Below are 19,876 nucleotides of genomic sequence, written 5' to 3'. Positions count from 1 at the left end.
TTTAAAAAAAAGCCACTCAGCATCATTGATGGAAAATTCGGAAATATTTAGACTTAATTACTCTTCGGGGATTTTGTCTCCTGTTTACAGATTCAGTGCGAGCCTTAGTTTGAATATCTTCTGATAACTGTGTACTACTCTGACCTATTGGCATTTCCCCTCTTGGCTGATAATTCGGAAACTCAAAATGGAGCTGCTGCGTGGATAAGGATTTGGGGAGCTAACAAAGCAGGAAGGATTCAGCTGGAGTCTGAGGCACGTGCACAGACTGTGTCATCATTCTTTCTATTGCATTCGGCGCACAGTAGTGAGGTCTGAGGACCTGGGTGGTTGGCTCGATCGTGGTCTTCAGGTATCTGAAGGACGTTGGCACCTAAGAAGGAAGGCATCCGTTTATTAATAGAGACAAGGGGTATAATTACGGTAGGGATCATGGAATGAAATTAAGCAAAGAAAGATTTGGAGCAAATATTACTGGGGTACTTCCAAGCAATGGATTTATGAAGCTTTTAGGTATTTTTTAGGGAATGCTACGCTTTGTTTTCCAAGTCATTGGAAAATCAGAGGGACAGAGGCTGACATAATCTAGAGGACACCATGACCTCTGGGGATCGGGCAAACAGGGAAAGCTTCACTTCCTCTGCTTTCCTCAGTCTCACAACACAAAAAGCTCAGTGGGCGATCGATCCCCTGCTGAACGACTTCTGTCCACCTGTAACAAATGCTTGATGCTCCTTAAACCAGGATTCTCCTCCTGGAACAGAGGAGAAATCTGCTCTCGAGAATGAGAGGACAGCTCCGGAGAGAATGCAGGGCTGGGCAGGTGCCCGAATTCTCCCATTTCTCCGCTCGATTGTTAGTCCTGCCTCTAGGGGGAAGGAAGAGGACGCGACATCCATTCCTGGGACTGGTGGGGATGGATCTTGAAACTCTGGGCGAAAAGGAGCCGCCGCTCCAGGGAGAACTGGACACTGCTGGTTGAGGAGGAAGATGGCCTCAGCCATGGCAGAACCCTTGATAAGCCTGGAGCTTTTCTCTTCCTCTAGAGTATTTCTCTAGCATGCTGGGAACTGACTTGTCCTCCACAGTCTAGTACGGACAGCTCTCCCAAGGCGGTCCCGGCTTCTGGGGCCCACCAGTCACTGTGTAGGTCTTGCAGCCTTCCTGGACCAGCTGGGCTGGCACCACGCATTGTCTGGAGAGGGCACAGGACCCCAGGCTTCCTTGTGAGACTAATTAGGGACATTTGCATTTAGGCATTTTGCATGAGCCATTCTATAGTACTGACAGGTAAAACAATATACTGACATTTGGTAGAGATTTTTATGTTTAATCTCCTGGGAGTGTCTGCACTGCCCTTTTCCTCTGTGGTCATAGAGGTGGGCAGCTGGGAGGGCCCTTTTTCTGTAATACAGGTAGCTCCTGTGTAATTTTCTGCTTTGAATCCTACATCTTTTTTGTATTAAGTGAAACTGTGTTTTACTCTTTAAAACAGCTCATGGCGACTCTGTGCTGCTAGCTTTGTCTTAAAAGGGAATCAAATTCTCAAATCGAAACCAAATTGGAGACTGTGCTCTGCAAGGGGCCCAGTGCAGACACGGGTCTGATGATTACCTCGACTGCAGAAACAGTGGGGTCCGCAATCCCCAGAGCAGGGGACACTTGCTGTGTTGGTTCTCCCATCCTTGGATTTAGAAGGTCCTTAATTGTCCTGCCTGGCTTAGAATCCCAGTTCCATTGAAATCTGACCTCAGGCTGCCCACCGTTGCTATTAGGCAGTTAAGAAGGCCTCATCTCTGTGCTCAGGGGGTTCTGTCTTTGAGGACAGCCAGGCAGCAAAACCCGAGCCAGAGACCCCCAGCAGTAGAGAGAGGGGACCCCCGGGGAGTTGCTGACAGGGATGATGAAATGGGAGGAGGGGAGGACACAGCCATAGCCCCAGGAGCATTCGCCCAGGAGAGCGGCTGCCGGGCACCTGGGGAGAAGCCTTGTCGGCTCCAGGGCACTGTGTGTAGCAAGGTTAGCCCTTAATGAGGTTTTAATGTGCGCTCCTGTTTTTGCATTTTTCTGCTGGGGTCTCCTCACAGTGTGGGGTAAGATCCAAGGAAACGCTCACATGCCTTCCGCATCCATATTCTGACCCCGGTTCTGAAGAGGGCAGGCTCCCTCCCTCCAGAGAGCTCGAGGGGTGTTATAAAACTCTCCAAAGAAAATTAATTTGGCTTCTTGCTAGTTTAAAAAGTCATTGTAATGCTGAGGAAAGTGTGAGTGTGCTGAAAGACAGAGGGAGCCGCCTTCTAAAAGGAGGGGTAATTACAGCATGGGATGGGTCCAGCGCCATATTTACTGTTACTGAGTGGCAAAGATGGTTTAAGTTAGGGACGCAGTTGTCTGTCTTGGTGGGACTCCCGTGTACTGCGTGTCAGGCTGCAGGAAGTCCAGCTGATATAACTAAATTAATATTTAAAAAGTAATACAGAAGAATGAGGTTCCAAACATGTAACGTTTAATTATTAAAAACTCATAATGGAATTCCAATCCAAACTCACATCTCACGTCTCACTGGTGCTCAGCAAAGAGCTCAATTAGCCAGCGAGGCTGCTCACTGCATGGCTCATTGTGACTCTCTCAGGGCCAGGCCTGTGTTCTCTCGAAGTCTCTAGCAACAGGGGTATGGATGGAGGCTTAGGTAGCGGTATGCTCTCTCATTAGGTAATTGTCGCAGCCCTTTCTCGGCATGTGGATGGCTAACATGACTGTTTGCTGTCAAGAGGACTTAGAAAAGAATTTGCCCTCTTCCAGCTGGTGGAGCTTGAGAGAGTCTGGTTATCTGGTAGAAACCATGATATCAGGCCTTCCACACTTACCCTTGGGTTTATCAGGCCGAGGATTATGGGTTACAAGAGGCAGGTGTCTGATTAGAAGAATTTACTTAGGCCAGGGATAGTTAATCACCCTTTCCCCTTGGAGACCGTAGTTCTTCTGGCCCTTTAGGACACTTGTGTCACTCACTCGTGATAAGGGTGACTTTGCCCAAAGGCCTGTGGCAGAGAACAGCCCAGGGAAGAGATAAAATGCTTGATGATGGGTTCCTGGGTGGCTCAGTGGGTTAAGCTTCTGCTTTCAGCTCAGGTCATGATCTCAGGGTCCTGGGATGGAGCCCTGCATCGGGCTCTCTGCTCAGCAGGGAGCCAGCTCCCCCACTCCCCCTGCCCCACCGCCTCTCTGCCTACCTGTCTGCCTGCTTGTGATCTCTCTGTCCAATAAATAAATAAAATCTTTAAAAAAAAAAAAAAGCCTGATGGGAGTCAGAGTAGAATAAATTCTCACAGACCCATGGAATTTTCTTCAGAATCAGTGTGCCAGCGAGGCTGTCTGAGGGAGTATCTCTTGATATTTTTATTCGGCATGACTGTTAAGACCCTCCTCTGTGTCTACATGTGAAGACACCGACGTGCCATTTGTTGTTGTTCTTGAAGAGCCGGCCACCTCAGTTGTGGTGGCTTGTTCACAAGATGATTGTGCGTTTGTCTGCCAGGCAGAGAAGGCCGTGGTGGGACCCGAAACGCCGTGGGGTGGAGCCTCGGGGCTTGGAAGGGTCCCACGGCAGGTAACGGTATTCGTGACACCCTGCCGGGCCTGTGGGCTGTGTGGGGTGGCTGGAACTGAGAGGACAGAAATTGAGTTTGTAGTGACGGCAGAAGCTGAAACCACAGGCTGAAATGTAATAGCGGCCAGGCCTGGGGGAGCACAGGAAGCTGATGAGGGCTGAGAAGAGTGTGACAAGGGGCCGCATAACCTTGACTCCTGGCAGGACGGAGCCTGCTGACAGGCAGAAGGGCGCAGGCGTGGGAAATCACCTTTCCCTTCTCCTGCGGTTTGGTTTGGTTGACAAAGAACAGTTGCATACAGAAGCCTCCCCATGTGCAGGACAGTACACTGGGGCGTGAAAGTTCCATAAGACTCGGACCCAGCACCATAGAGAGTTTAGGGGTAAGGCCTAGGTTTCATGCTTCTGTCTTATGGGCAGCCAGATCATTAAAGTAGCGTTTTCCAAAGTGCTCTTCTATAAGATTCTACTAGGAAAAAAAAAAAAAGAGCTCTATTTTTGTGAAGTTGAGGAAACTCGGGATTAATGAAGTAAAACATGTTTCTCTTCTACAGAATTTCTCAGAAGAAGCTTAAATATGGCAACGAGCATTTTGCAGAGTCACTGGGCCATAGAATTCTTTCACAGGAGCAGGACATGGATGGGATGAGAGTTTCCCAGAATACCCTATAGGCGATAGAAAGTTGGGGTGGGAACGGTCAGTGAGAAGAGGGCAGTTGCGGTGGGCTCAGCGACAAGCGAGGACCTGACGGACAGTCACAGTTCCTTTCTGTGGTGACCCTCTGAAACAGTGCTGGTGTCGAAAGGCATATGTAAGAGGTATGCCCTGGTGTCAGCTTCCTGCTTCTTTGGGCTGAGGCTGCCCCTGGGGGGCAGCCCACACCCGCAGCAGGGTACCCAGAGGTAACGTGGCGCAGAGAGCTTCTTCGTCAACCAGGCAAGGATCATGAGGATCATATAACGACTTTGAAGTCACTACCCCATCCCAGGTTTTCCTCAACCTTCCACAGAGAGTGATACTTGACAGAGGTGTAAGGATTAAGTTGGAGAAGTGTATAAAGCTGGGTTGGATTCTTGATCTTCCTAAAGTCATGGAGCCTCACTATAAAGAAGCCCAAGGAAATAAGCGAGACAGGAGTAGCCACGGCTGCTTATGCTCCTGGAGAATGGGGAGTTGTTCTAGAAGCAAAGACGGTCCCAGAGTACTAATAGGTGGGCAGCTGGGCTGCCTTACTGTCCCCCCGGGTGCAAGCATCATTGCTTCCTGCTTTAGCATTTGGCCTTCAAGGACTTGTGGCTCCCTGACACTTGACTTCTCCTCCTGCCACTTCAGTCCTCTTTTCCCCCACTCTGCCTTGTGACCTCTCCTGCCCCTTGGCTCCTGCTTACTGCCTGTCCTTGGTGGTCGTCTGGCTTTATTCCCACAAGCGCTTTCCCCACCACTGCTTAGTCTCTTGGAGTTATCTTAATTCCCGCCTTCCCAAAGAAGGGATACCCAATGGGTTATTGGATTATTCTGTCCCTGTTAGGCAGAGCCAGACCAAGGTCTTGAGGTGTCCTTGGGGTCAGTGAGCTGTGGCCATAGCAGGCACTTGGCATCTAGTGGGTTCCTTCTGGTACAAACTAGTTAATACACAGTTCTTTCCCTCCTCCTCCTTCTTTCCTTTCCTGTTCTTCCCAACTTCTGCACGTGCTACCAAGTGCATGCCTCGAGCTACCAGAATATACTCAGAAATGCCCTTTATTTCACTCTGAGATAGGAAGTGCTAGAAGAGAGGCTTGCCCTCACATATTTAGGTTACCCCCAAATATGTCTGTCTTCTGTACCTTACCACATCTGAGGCCCCCTGAACAGGTTGCCTGGATTAGGTAGCTGTCCTGCTCATTTCTCTTCACCCAGGAGACAAGAGTCCAGTTGTACAATGGCTCAAAATGGAGGTATTTCTACCCATTTCATTGCCTTTGTCAGAGTGAACCAAAGAATGATGTAGTTAGTTATACAGGGATTATGAGATGGGGGCTTTTACCCCAACACTGACCATTGATATGTAATTCTTGCTAGTATTAATTTATCTCTAAAATAAAACATATTGGGCTGCCTGGGTGGCTCAGTCGTTAAGCGTCTGCCTTCAGCTCAGGTCATGATCCCAGGGTCCTGGGATCAAGCCCCACATCAGGGACCCTGCTCAGTGGGGAGCCTCTTTCTCCCTCTCCCTCTGCTATGCCCCTGCTTGTGCGCTCGCTCGCTCGCTCTCTCTCTGGCAAATGAATAAATAAAATCTATAAAATAAAATAAAACAAAACAAAACATATTATCTGGATATCTTTCTCTCTCTCTTTTTAAAGATTTATTTATTTGAAAGAGAGAGCATGAGCACAAGTGGGAGGGTCAGGGGAAGAGAGAGAGCCCCAAGCAGACTCCATGCACAGACCCCAGTGCGGGGCTTGATCTCACAACCCTGAGATGAGGACCTGAGCAGAAACCAAGAGCTGGATGCTTAACCAGCTGCACCACCCAGGTGCCTCCGGCTGCTTGTCTCTTTGTAAACTTTTTGTGAATGGTATTGTGATCGTGTCTGTTGAGTCCATTGAATTTACTGGGAGAAAGGACTTATATGAATAACAGGTGTGTTTCAACATGTAGAAACACAAATCTTTGTCCTGGCTGTCCTGCTTCATACCATTTAGCCCTTCAGATGTTAAAGCTGGGTGGGGAGATTGGGTCAGGCTAGCCTGGGATTTGCTTATGAGAACAGAGCTGGGAGAGGGATGGTCAGTGGAGAATCTAGCTTTGGTGGAGTTCTGGCTTTCAACCAGGGGGGTTGGCAAGGCACAATGGCTAAATTCGTGGAATAAAGATGGAAAAGAATCAGGCACAATAACAGTCCACACACATCCAGGAAGCTTTTTGGAGACAAAGAAACCAACGTGTAGATCCAGAATCAGAAGAAGCCCAGCGTGTATCTCTTAGAGACTTAAGAAACTGCTACCAAGTGGGTGTTCTCGCAGGTTTTAATTAACGAAAAAGACAATAGGCAACCGATATTCTTTCTTTTCCCCAAGTTTGTAAGCCCAGCATCCTAGGCCTTTTGATTTGGCAGCATGGTGCACCAGATGCCATAAATGTCACATTTGTGTTTGACTAAGCGTAAGGGATTCCATTGGTGACTCTGGCCCAGGCAACTGGTGCTGGCCTGAAGCTGAGCCTAGGGCTAAAACATCCGCAGTGAGCCTAAGACCACAACCTGGCCCGCAGACCTCCTCATTATTGCAATTACATTGCTGTCAAACACTCCACAAGCTGTTGGAAAGAGTGGAGAATTTGGGGGTCAAGTGTTTTGTTGATTTCGGTTTCTGGGTTTTATTTTTGTGGTGTGCTTTTTTACTTTGAAGTACACATCACAGGGAAATTCATAGTGGTGGATTTTCTTTTTGTTTTTGTAACTGAGATTTAATAGAAGAATATGGGTAAATAAGAGTAGAGTGTAGGTAGACCAGTTGGCTCTGTGCTTTGTTTTCTGCATCTAAAGGTAGTTCTTACACATTTATAATCAAAAAATTAAAATATCTATATTTATATGACACCTTATGTTTTTCTGAGTCCTTCTATTTGCACTTTTTGTTTTGATCCTCATAGCAGAACTTGAAGGGATACAGAGGGCCCAACGGCACAGAAATTCGACCCAAAGTTACAGGGTGGGTAAGACATGGGTCTTCTGATTCCTAGCTCACCACTTTTCCTCGCCAAACCATGCTGCTTCCCAAGTGAAGAATAAAAGCCTGGGGCATTGATTGAAGATTGGGAAGAATGTATTTAGAGATTAAAGATTCTCATCAAGAAAAATTTAAATTGTGAGGTAGGGAAGAGAGACGAAACTATTAAATAAACCTGTAAAACTAGCCACACTGAAGTCAGCAGGTGTGACACAGGAAGAGATGGGATAGTGAAGAAGGGACCAGTCCTTCTCAAGAGCAAACAAAGTCATGAGCAGGAATAAACCAATGGCTTCTGACATCTCTCTACCAAGGCAGACAGTGGGAAGGGCCGAGTTACCCTGGACTGTGGGCACAAAAAGATAAAAACAATCTCAGAGATACCACTGAGATTTGGAGGTTTTTTGGTTTTTTGGATTTTTTGGTGCCTAGACTAGAGCTAACACAAAGAACTAAAATATAAAACAACATGCCGCCTTCCCCCCAAACATATCTAATAGGTGGGTAAAATTCAGGAAAATATATCCTTGCATGGCAATCCATGTACTTCAGAGGAAATGTAAGATGGGAATTTGAGGAGAGTAAAAAAATACATCCCAAGAATTATTTTGGAGTATTGAGTACAAAATCTGAAGCAGACATCAAAAACAGATTATTTAGCAAAGAAGCAAGAAATGGGACAGCTTACCTAGATATCTACTAAGAATGTCATTCTCTTAAAAATGGAGTAACTGATCTTTCTTCCCATGTCTTGTTGATAGTTCTGAGAAGATAGAGAAACTGTAAGGAGAATCTTAATTTGATCACCATTTGGTTAAGATGGAAGAGAGCTGCTTAGTGTGTGGATGGAGAGGAAAGTGACCCAGCTATCTTGGACTGTGCAATGGAGAGGGAGAAAATGCTCAATATGACCAGCCACACTTCCTACAATTTAGAAAAGCAGAATTTTGTTTAAATTTCCAAAGAAAGGTGGATTTAGAACCACAATCAGAGACTCAGTGTAGTCTCAGGGCTGGAGGAGCAACATGAGGAGTGGGGAATTCCAAAAATGAATTCTATGTCAAAAAGACTAGGATGCATAAGGGACTGAACCCTTGGGGAACTCTCCAGGGTAATAAAGGGAGCTCTTAGGGCTATGCTCATGAAAGGAACCAGAAGGAGAGTTGGATAGATCAATGTTTAGAGCAAATGGTTAATATTTAACAAAAGCAGGTGAGAAAGCAGGGCTGGGCAACTTTTATTTGGTTTCTTTCCATTGTCTCCATAAAGAGAATGTTCTTGAGAATGGGTGGGACGATACCATAAAGAAGGCTATGAATTCCACATTGTGGGCAAAGAGCTAGGTGGCAGAGCACCTGCTGTGCTAAGCAAATTTAGATCATCTGAGCCCCTTTTGAGGGAATTTGTAGATAATTTCATATCTACTTTTATATAATCTTTGCTCTATCATGATAGATGGGAGAGGCTTTATAAAGACAGAAAAAGGACAAATGTTAACCGAATTTTCAAAATTGGGAAAGAGTTTCTCATTTCTGAAACTCTAGACCCAGTAGGCTGGTTGGCTTTCCCTCAAAAGTCCTTGAATATATCATTAAACAAATGATTGATGAGCACTTAGGAGAAAAAGGTTTTGGTTGACCAGAAGCTCAGAATGAAGCAAGCAGTGTGGCAGAGAGAGAGGATGGGTTGCAAGTTCTGGATCTGGATCATGGCTCCACAATTTGTAGGCTGTGAGAGCTTCGGGAAACCACATCATCTCTTTGAACCTTTGTTTCCTCATTTTCAAGTGAAATGGGAATAACAGTAGCTCCTTTACAAGTTTGTTGCGAGAATTAAGGGAGATAAGCAAAAGCTTTGAACTTGGCACTTAACAGTTACTCAGTAAATGTTTGTTGTTAAAAAGCAAAGACCTTATAGCAGGATATGGCTGCTAAGAAAGAAAGGCAAATGCATTCTTGGGTGGTATTAGTGGAGGTATAGTGTTCTGAAAAAGGGAGAGGAGAGTTTCCTGGACTCTATGCGGGTCAGGGTGCTGCATTCCATTCCGGGCTCTACCCTTTAAGAGGGGCATTACCAAGGGGAAGTATATGCCTGGGTACAAGGCGCAGGAGGACACACAGGACGGGAGGGCTCTGGGAACGTGTCCTCCTGGAGAATGGACACAGGACACCCCCAGTTGGGAAACTCTGACGGCTCTTTTTAAGTATTTGATAAGCTGAGATTGAGAAGAGGAGTTGGCTTGTGCTAGGAGACCCTGGGGAACAGAACTGCTGTCAGTGGGTGGAAGTGACTGGGATGTGAAGTGGTTTAAGCTTTTTGATAGAACTGCCCAACCACAGAATAGGCTGCCGTAAATGAGGCTGCATAGGACTCTCCAACTGTACTGCAGTTGTCTTTAGAAGGCCACCAGAAAACTCAGTGCAGAGGAGATCGGTTGCTATGACGTGAATCACTCTTTGGCTGTGTGGATGTATCTGGATGGTTCTCCCTGTCACCGGAAGTCGGAGTGCCACCTGGAAGACCGCCTGTGTATGTGTAGAGGGGAACTCAAGCTCGCTGGGGGAGTCCAGTTGAGCTTGACCTGTGAATTTCCTTAGAAGACTAAATTCTGGAATTTCAGAATGACATTATTATCAAATACTAGTCAACCATCTTCATCCTGTAGCTTTAAAAGAAAATGCAAAAATCCTTGAGATAGTGGGGGGCAATATGGCCTCTGAAGCCAGACAGATCTAAGTTAGGATCTGGATCTGCCATCTGTTACCTGCGCAGATAATCTTGGACACGTTATTTAACCTCCATAAACCCCAGTTATCCAGGTGATAAGGGATTTGTGGAGATTCAGTGAGGTAACAGAGTTAGCATGGTTACTAATGCTGAAATAGTGCTAGCTATCATTAGTCCTCAATTCTTATAACATTAAATTGGGGCTTCCGGCAGGCACTATAATAAAAGTCATAACTTTTGATGGGGTGTCCTGGAGAGATTTGAGGATTGGGCAGAGGTGGACACTAAGGTCTTAAGTGGGAACAATCCCGAGGATCCACAGGTAGGAGCTGGTTCAGATTGTAACTGAGGGAGCCGAGAAGTATGCACAAGACTGTTTAAAGAGGATTGAATGAGGCTGTGCAAGCAGAACTCTTAGCCGGGTATCGGACAGGTTCCAAGTAATCAGTACAGGGTTGGTAAGTGAATGAGAGTTTACCAGGAACAGCTATGAGCCTCCAAGAAGCAGTCAGAGAATGGGCTGGTTCTTTCTTCCTGGCATGTGTCTCGGGGAGCACTGTCACTATCGATGAGCTCATCTCAGAGCTGAGCACCTGAGGCTCAGAGTGATTAGATGCCCGGCCCCACCAGGAGCTGGAGGCTGGAGGAGTAGACCCGCTGATCTCTAAGATTCTTTTCAGGGCTCAATTTCCATTGCTCTGAGATCTCCTGGGCTATTTCTGTGTCCTCTCAAGGCAATAACTGGAAAATGAAGAGGCAGAATTTCAACCAGGTAGACCAGATTTTCCAACGTTTGAGTTTTTTTAGTTTTCCATCTGGATGACTTGGGTTTAGAAGATGTAAGTTGCATTTATTCAGCAGAAGTGAAGCAGAGAGTTTTGTGTGATATGCTAATGCTCTCAGGCAAGGTAACACATTAGACCAAAGGGAAAAATCGCCTTCTTCTCAATCATGTGTTTGGCTGTGAGGAGGACCCACAGTCACTGAATACAGGCCAGGATTCCATCTCTTGCTTTGGCTGTAGAAATAGACTTGGGTCAGTAATGAGCCATTTGTCAACGCTCATTGAGGTCCTGCAAACCAAGCCCATCTCTTCTCTGCTTGACAGAGCTCATGGCACATGTGCAAAAGAAGGACCTTGTCCTGGTCACCTGGGCCAAGACTTCTGAAATCCAGCTTAAAATGTATGCAAAGAACATGAGTCATAGTATAAATTTCCTACAGGCCAGGCTTCTAATGAGACTTTTGATTCTAACAAAGATGCTTGTTGGCCTCTCCTTGAGTTCCAGATCCTATTAGAGGAACAAAAGAGGAGAGGGAGAGAAAGAGCCCAAACTACAAAGCAAAACACAAAACCGAATAAGATCCATAAATAAAAAGAACTATGTAGCAAACATCATCATGTTGAAATCCAAACCTGCAGAAAGTTTATTTTGAAAATGAACTTCTCCATGAATTTGCTTAAACACACACACACACACACACACACACACACACACACACACACACACAGAGTTCTTGCTGGTTCTAAATCCCTCTCCTGATTTCTGAGTGGCTTTGCAAAAATCTATGGCTAGGCCATCTTTTTCCTTCCTTTACTCTCTAGTCCAACTTTGCAAGGAAATTTGGAATGGTGAGTTGGGTCCCCAAATCAGGTTTTGGTGCACCCTTCCCCGCTCCACGGGGGCTCATCCTCCTGTACGTTCTCCCAATGCAGGGCTTCGGTCTTCCTGTCTGAAAAGGCTGTGTTACTGTGGCTTTTGGCCCTTCCACGTAATGAGTCAAGCAGATCGCTCATCAGCTCTGTTTTTTAATAAAACATGAATAGCACTGTTTATGGCTTCCACTATTCAAAGAGCAGTTGAGCCGGAAAGGAATTCTTCCCTTTAATGGTCCGAACACTCATTTCCAAGCAGCCGTGCTGCTTTGTCAAGCTTTTGCCTGAATTGGAGAATGACTGGCCGTGGAAAGAGAGGGCTCGGCAGGAGCTGACTAGAGTCTTCTCGGGATGGTGGTCAGCTGGGATGCGTATAGAACCACGGACTTGGTTCCCTGCAGACAGAGCCCCTCTGTTATCCTGGAACAGTCTCCTGGGAAGCTGGGCTGGGGAGCTGGTGTCTGTGAGGTACAGCAGGCATTTGCACAGAGAGAAACAGAGCAACACGCTCTTTTCTCTCTCGAAGACACACAGGCCCATTGGAGAGCTGTGCATGGCAATTACCCATTCCTTACTAACACTGCCATAGAAACGTCCTCCCATTAGTTAAAATGAACCTAAACATATGGGATGTTCCTGGGACATCAGCAACCATGAGGGAGGCGGGCTAGGGACTGGGAAAAAAAAAAAAAAAGCACAGTGCAGCAAGCCGGGTGATCTGCCGGGCACACAGGCATGGCTCGTTACTACTGTTAGTTCCATTTCACAGAGGAAAAAATTGAAGCTGAAATTTTCACTGCTAGTCAATGACGGAGCCCACAATCAAACCCATGTCTTCTGATTCCAAATTCGGGGCAATTTCCATAGCATCCTTTGCTGCCCAAGGGCATGGAATTAGGGCCTCAATGGAGGTAGTGCATAACCCCCCCAAAACAGTTGCTGGGACCCTGGGACCTCTGGGTCAGGCTGGGAGCAGGTGTCTGGGTGGGGTCAGCTCATGTGGTGAGGTGACTACAGGTAGGGCAGACCCCAGACTCTTAAAAACACTGATCATCTGCCACATTTAACAGGCCAAGACCCAGAGAACCAGCCTGTTAGGGCGAGCTACAGTTTCGTTTAAGGAGCTGTAACTTCTGAGCTGTTACGTGCGTGCTCTATTTGTGGAAAGTCAGGAGCCCACGAAGATTTTGTTTTGTTTTTCAGATTGTTGATGGCATTCAGAGGATTGCTAATATCCTTTTATTGGTCCGTTGCTACAATTGCCTTTGCCCAGATAAGAAAGATTTCAGCAAAAGCGTTTCTTAATTAAATATTGCCTCACGCCAGATTACCACTCCGAAGGTGGCAGTGGGTTCCATTAAAGGGTGAACTTCACTCCCACAGTCGACAGCTGATTAATGTGTTAATTAGGAACCCCGACCCCCTCCCCAGTCACCCGCATCGTCTCTTAAGCCCAGTAGAATGTGTATATTATGCCCATGTGGGTAACCTCATGGCATACTTCGGCTTTGACTTTGGACGTTTATGTAAAAATAAAGGCTCAGTTGCCAACATGAATAGCTTGCTTTCTTTCCAGGAGAAATACAAGATGGAAAGAGTTATAGGAACCAGAAGTCCCACCTTCCAGTTCTCTTCTATCAAGAGCAAGTGATATTTCTGCTGAGGCAGTGTCTTTTGAGTAGTTCAGCGGGTGTAGGTTGCCACACATTTATATCACAGGAAAGGAGTGAGTCCATCAGGCCACTGAGCTTATAAGTACAAGCCTGGCAGCCAGCCACCAAAATAGAAATACTAAATGGACTAAAGGAAATGTTCATTCTGTTGTTTAGAATTGGACACATCCCAGGAAGGTAAATTCAATCTTTTTGAGGACTGCCGTTAGAGGGTTGAATGGAATACGCATTTGTTTATCTCCTTTGTGATCTTTTTGTCTTCCTGGTGATACATTATGTATTTGTGATACGAAGCATTTCAGCTGTCCTGCTCAATGGCATTGCATGAGCCGATTGTTCAGCCCCCAGATTGCCATCGTTAAGCAGCTCCGGCTTCAGCTCTGTCCAATCTGGGACCTGTTAGGGAGAGAAGTGGAACCAAAGAGGCCAGATTCCAACAGAAACAAAGCTGGGGTGGAATTAGGGGGAACTCGTTCCAGAGCCCAGTGAGTTGAGCTCTGTACTTCTTAATCTTTATCTTTTAAAATATCTGAAGGAATTCTGGTACTTCTTGGCATATTAAGAAAAAAACTAAAAAAAAAAAATTAAAGCCGCCTGTGGAAAAAGAAAGGAAGATTACCCCCATAACAGGCAATTCAGAAAACCATAGTTTATGAGACACATGCTGTGTATTTCATGGATATGAAAATGTTGTTTTATTAAAGAGGGAGATCTATAGTACGTATTTTCACCTAACTATCACATCTTAAGTAATCAGCTCAGGCTTCTATGATGAAATCTTTAATTACCAGAAGTGTGTCATTAGTTGGATGTGGAATGAATGATGGTACCGTGTTTTATTGCCTCACATGATTTAGCCATTTGTGCCATAAATTCATTGACCTCATCTTAAATGATGTCTCCTGTAAGACAGACTTGATTCATTATTTCTTAAGTGACGGGTTTTTTCTCTCTAGTAATTTTTTGCTTCATCAGAAAGATTGCTTTTCTGTGTTTTTAGGGCAGTGTTCTGAACTGAAATATAATAAGGCAAGAACACACACACACATCCACACTCATATTACCCAAAAATGAGGCAGTCACAAACTTTCACACTATTACCTAAACACTTTAGAATGTTGCAGAAAATGAAGCTGTAAACATTAGGCCTTTGCTTTAACCGGAAAGTTTGATGCAATAGAATTTTGCTTTAAAACTTTGATGTCTGAAATTCTTTTTATGTGGAAATAGATAAAATGTGGTGGAGAATTCTCATTTGATAATTGGGATGGATCTATGAGCATTCCTTATTCATCACTGAATTATTAAAAGTGAAGGAAGTGAAGGAAGGGAGAACATTTAAGTTATATTTAGATTATTTTTTGTGACTCCACTTGAAAATATTTATTTAGCTTGAGGAAACAGAGGAATCCTCTGGAGGCAAATAATTCAATCTGGCAATTTAAAAACCAATTAAGGATTTCAGAAAACTCTTTCCCCTTATGGTTAAAAAATAAGATCCAAAAGAAATATGCCAGAAAATTTGGCATATTATTTTAATTAGTTTAATTCATTGATAATATTTTTTTAGTTCATGATTAAAGAAGCTATATTTGATCTTTTCCTTCAAGCTTACAAATTTACATTTTAGGCTTTCTATGGGTCTCTAATACTGAAACAGAATCGGGTGGCTTTATTTCGTATAGGGATTTAAATGTCACATCATTACATATTAACTTTGTAAAAATGATCAGGTTTTTAAAATAATAACTTACTTGCCTCAAGGTTTAACTACTAGTTTATTTAACCATTATCTAGATAAGAATTTTCAAGGTCTCGCTGGGTTTTGTGTGTTTCTTTTCATCAGAGGCAATTCTGCACTCACCTGTAAACTTGCAGATTTCTTACCTATGATTTTAAAAGAAATTCCTATAATTCTAGGGAAACCTGAAAATACTGTACTGAAATGCAGAAGTATATTAGTATTGAAATTATTCTTCGTATAACAAGGATTTTTGAAAGGGTAATTTGATATGAGACTACACAGAAAACAAATGTGTGCCATTAAGTGTCTGTTACTCAGTCTCACGCCTTGCAGTATATTACCTGCAAATATCAGTGGGGGAAAAAAATGAGAAGGAAGAGAGTGGATTTACACATACAGACCCACATCTGCCACAAGTGCGTACACCCCCAGTCACATACGAGCATGCTACCACTGTTTACAGTCAAGGAAAGCTGAGAGTTAAATGAGATGAGTAATCAAATGCCCAGCATATGTTGTTTTTGCATTGTTGATGTGACCAATTGTGATTAAAAGTTATCATCTTTTAATGCTATCAGTTTACCATGGTTAAAAAAAAAAAAAAAGCAACAACACTGCACCAACAACAGAACAACAGACACCCTCCTCAACAAAAACAAGTTTCCATTTAGAGCAATACTGGAAACAATGCTTTATGGAGGAGAGCCTTGAATTCAGTGAACTCACCATTGCACAGCATTTCCAAATTCTTCCTCCACCGCTGTATGGATTGAGTGCTAAGAATATGATTTTAAAAAGAAAGAAAGAATGAAATTTAGATAGAAAAAGAAAAAAAGAAAAAGAAAAAAAATGTGTGTGTAATTTCCAGTCAAAAAAGTAAGGCACTGAAAGAACTACTGAAAATTTTGACATCTGTTTATCTGTTTATAGCTATGGCAAGATTACTCATATTAATTCTTGTTTAAAATGCCATATGAAGGAAAGACATTTGTGCAAACAAGAGTCATATTTGAATTGTAGATCATGTCTTCACCATCTGTGAGAGCTGATGGTGTTGCAAAATTAATGTGTTAATGAAATCACAATAATTTCTCCAAAGTAATGGGTTCTGAAGCCGAGAATGACTATTTTTTGAACTTTGATGTCTAGTGATTTCCAATTGGGAAAAGCTCTCAGCCTTTAATTAGTTCTGCAGCCCAACTTTAAAATAAATTTGGTGATATCTTTCTTTTGCCAGGAGTAGATTTGAAGGGGAGGGGAGGAAGCCATAACAACTTTTGGAAAACGTTCTCTGGTGTTTGAAAAGTTGTTAAATAAGACTGCCTGCCAAGAAATGTCACCAAAAATTCTGACTACTGAGAGCGAGTGGGCAAACAGCTCAAAAAATAATTCTAGCTTGCTGCAACATCACAGGTTGGGAATAGCTAAACCTCACACAGACTTCATGACTAATTCCAAGTTTCCCTTTGGAAGCCAGACATAATGATGTTCCGCGCTTTGTGTTATTGGTTAACACAGCACAACCTTTCCAACTGCATTATTGAACACAGTCAATAGTGTAAAGTACGTTGCGTGAGGAGAATTTTATGGGGCTCTGTTTCAAAGGCCGCCGAACTCCTGGAGAATCCTCTTCTCCACAACCATTATATTTACATTTCCAACGAGCCTCCTGGACAGGTGAAAATATGTGGGCAGGGGGATGTCCGCCTTTCTGTCAGACCCCCCTTTACGTTGAGCTTCATGGGCACAACACGGTTTGGGGTTGTTGTTGAATTGTTTTTCCTGGAAGATGGTGATAATTGCTATTCCCAAGAGTTACTATTTAAAAAGCACGTCTGACTTCCAAGGAGAAATCATTTGACAAACATTTAAGAATGTTACCTTTCAGAAAGAAACCCTTCTGCCTGTTCGAAAAATGGTGATCAAGTTTGAAAGAACCTCTATGTGAAACACGAAACACGATCTGCCAGAGGAAATTGCTTATCTTGTTTTCTTTTGATTGTTGTGTTGTAGGTATGTGACTGGTGTAAGCACATAAGACACACAAAAGAATACCTGGATTTTGGGGACGGGGAACGAAGGCTTCAGTTCTGCAGTGCCAAATGTCTCAATCAATACAAAATGGACATTTTCTACAAAGAGACACAGGCCAATCTTCCAGCTGGGTTGTGCGGCACACTACACCCTCCCATGGAAAATAAAGCAGAAGGCACCGGGGTGCAGCTGCTCACTCCAGACTCTTGGAATATCCCTCTAACAGATGCTCGGAGGAAGGCCCCCTCCCCGGTGGCTGCAGCTGGCCAAAGCCAGGGCCCTGGCCCATCGTCGTCCACCACCGTCTCTCCATCTGACACTGCCAACTGCTCTGTCACTAAAATCCCCACGCCAGTGCCCAAGTCCATGCCCATCAGCGAGACGCCAAACATCCCTCCTGTCTCCGTCCAGCCACCTGCTAGCATCGGGCCTCCCCTCGGCGTCCCGCCTCGCAGCCCTCCCATGGTGATGACCAACCGCGGCCCGGTGCCACTGCCCATCTTCATGGAACAACAGATCATGCAGCAGATCCGCCCGCCCTTTATTCGCGGGCCGCCGCACCATGCCTCCAACCCCAACAGCCCCCTGTCCAACCCCATGCTCCCTGGCATCGGGCCCCCACCCGGTGGCCCCAGGAACCTGGGCCCCACTTCCAGTCCCATGCACCGGCCCATGCTGTCGCCCCACATCCATCCCCCCAGCACCCCGACCATGCCTGGGAACCCCCCAGGCCTGCTGCCCCCACCACCCCCGGGCGCGCCCTTGCCCAGTCTCCCCTTCCCGCCGGTGAGCATGATGCCAAACGGCCCGATGCCGGTGCCCCAGATGATGAATTTCGGGCTGCCATCGCTCGCCCCGCTGGTGCCGCCCCCCACCTTGCTCGTGCCATACCCCGTGATCGTGCCCCTGCCCGTGCCCATCCCCATCCCTATTCCCATCCCTCACGTCAATGATTCCAAGCCCCCCAACGGATTCTCCAGCAACGGGGAGAACTTCATTCCGAGCGCCCCTGGCGACTCTTCAGCGTCTGGAGGCAAGCCAGGCGGACACTCCCTGTCCCCCAGGGACTCCAAGCAGGGCTCGTCCAAGTCTGCGGACTCGCCGCCCGGCTGCTCGGGCCAAGCCCTGAGCCTAGCGCCCGCGCCCGCGGAGCACGGCCGGAGCGAGGTGGTGGACCTGACGCGGCGCGCAGGCACCCCCCCGGGCGCGGGCGGCCAGCTCGGCTTCCCCGGCGTGCTGCAGGGCCCGCAGGACGGCGTCATCGACCTGACCGTGGGCCACCGGGCCCGGCTGCACAACGTGATCCACCGCGCGCTGCACGCGCATGTCAAGGCAGAGCGCGAGCCGGGCGCCGCGGAGCGCAGGACCTGCGGCGGCTGCAGGGACGGCCACTGCAGCCCGCCAGCCGCCGGCGACCCGGGTCCGGGCGCCCCCGCGGGCCCCGAGGCCGCCGCGGCCTGCAACGTCATCGTGAATGGCACGCGCGGCGCCGCCGCCGCGGCCGAGGGCGCCAAGGGCGCGGAGCCGCCGCCGGAGCAGCCCCCGCCGCCGCCGCCGCCCGCGCCCCCCAAGAAGCTGCTGTCGCCCGAGGAGCCGGCGGTGAGCGAGCTGGAGTCGGTCAAGGAGAACAACTGTGCTTCCAACTGTCACCTGGACGGGGAGGCGGCCAAAAAGCTGATGGGGGAGGAAGCCCTGGCGGGGGGCGACAAGTCAGACCCGAACCTTAATAACCCCGCGGACGAGGACCACGCGTACGCTCTGCGGATGCTGCCCAAGACGGGCTGCGTGATCCAGCCTGTGCCAAAACCCGCGGAGAAGACTGCCATGGCGCCGTGCATCATCTCCTCGCCCATGCTCAGCGCCGGGCCGGAGGACCTGGAGCCTCCGCTCAAAAGGAGGTGCCTCCGAATTAGAAATCAGAATAAGTAAAAGGTTTGTATGTCCACCGGGGCTCTCCTCCGCATGAGCCCGTGCACCTCTCCCTACTCCTTACGAGGCAGAGGCGCGAGAGCGTTACCGGGATGTTCGTGTTTTTACGTGTGTGTTTTAGAGTTCACCTAGTGTGGTCACACGCTGTCACCATTTTGATCCAACATCATTCCCATTTTACAGCCGAGGAAACTTCATCACAGCAGGTAGATGCCGTGCCCAAGGTGACTGAATGGTGAAGCCCAGTCTTGCGCCTGACTTGAAACACTATCTAGTTAACCAGACTTTTATTCTTAAGCTCTTCTCTGTAATTGACCCTGTTGAAGAAGAGGGACGGTGTGGGGAGGAAGGAGAGATTCCTTGGGACCCTGAAATGTTCAGTCGTGAGGTTATAGAACTGTGGTAAAGGTGAGCCGAGTCACTTCCGGGAGGCCAGGAGGCTTATTGGCACAATGTCTGGGCTCACCAAATTTTCTCAAAAACCACAGGTTCCATGTGCAAGATGAGAATACAAACTAACCTTCTTAGGTGCTTATGCCAACCGAACCCTGGGCTGCTAAGCCCCATTTCCATGGCAAAGTGTTGGAAGAGTGGCCCTGTTGAGGGGGTCTTTTCCTTCCTCTTGTCCTGAAGCATTCCCTAGGGCAGGCCTCCAGCATTGCTGACCAGCTTTGTGTTCTCTCCTTTTTGGGGCTCAGTGGCTCAGCCAGTGGGTTGCTCTGCTCTACGGACAGTGGGAGGCATTGACAGGAGAGAGGGCCACACTGCCGAAGTGACTAGGAGTCCGT

At 46.8% G+C, this 19,876-nt stretch overlaps 1 protein-coding gene across 1 annotated transcript in view; it reads left to right on the top strand.

The window, feature by feature from the left end:
* Positions 1 to 19,876, top strand: part of SOBP (sine oculis binding protein homolog) — a gene marked incomplete at its 5' end in the record, with an annotated part of 161,657 nt that overhangs the window by 122,824 nt on the left and 18,957 nt on the right. Inside the window, one exon of the mRNA XM_080805156.1 lies at positions 17,139 to 19,091. Coding sequence (XP_080661282.1) covers positions 17,139 to 19,088 — 1,950 coding nt within the window. The 3' untranslated portion in view covers positions 19,089 to 19,091. The remainder of the gene's footprint in view (positions 1 to 17,138; positions 19,092 to 19,876) is intronic.

Source organism: Martes martes (genome assembly GCF_963455335.1).
Source record: "Martes martes genome assembly, chromosome: 6".
NCBI classification, from domain to species: Eukaryota; Metazoa; Chordata; class Mammalia; order Carnivora; family Mustelidae; genus Martes; species Martes martes.
The sequence above is the reverse complement of the archived record's forward strand: the minus strand, read 5'-3'. Positions and strand labels throughout refer to the sequence as shown.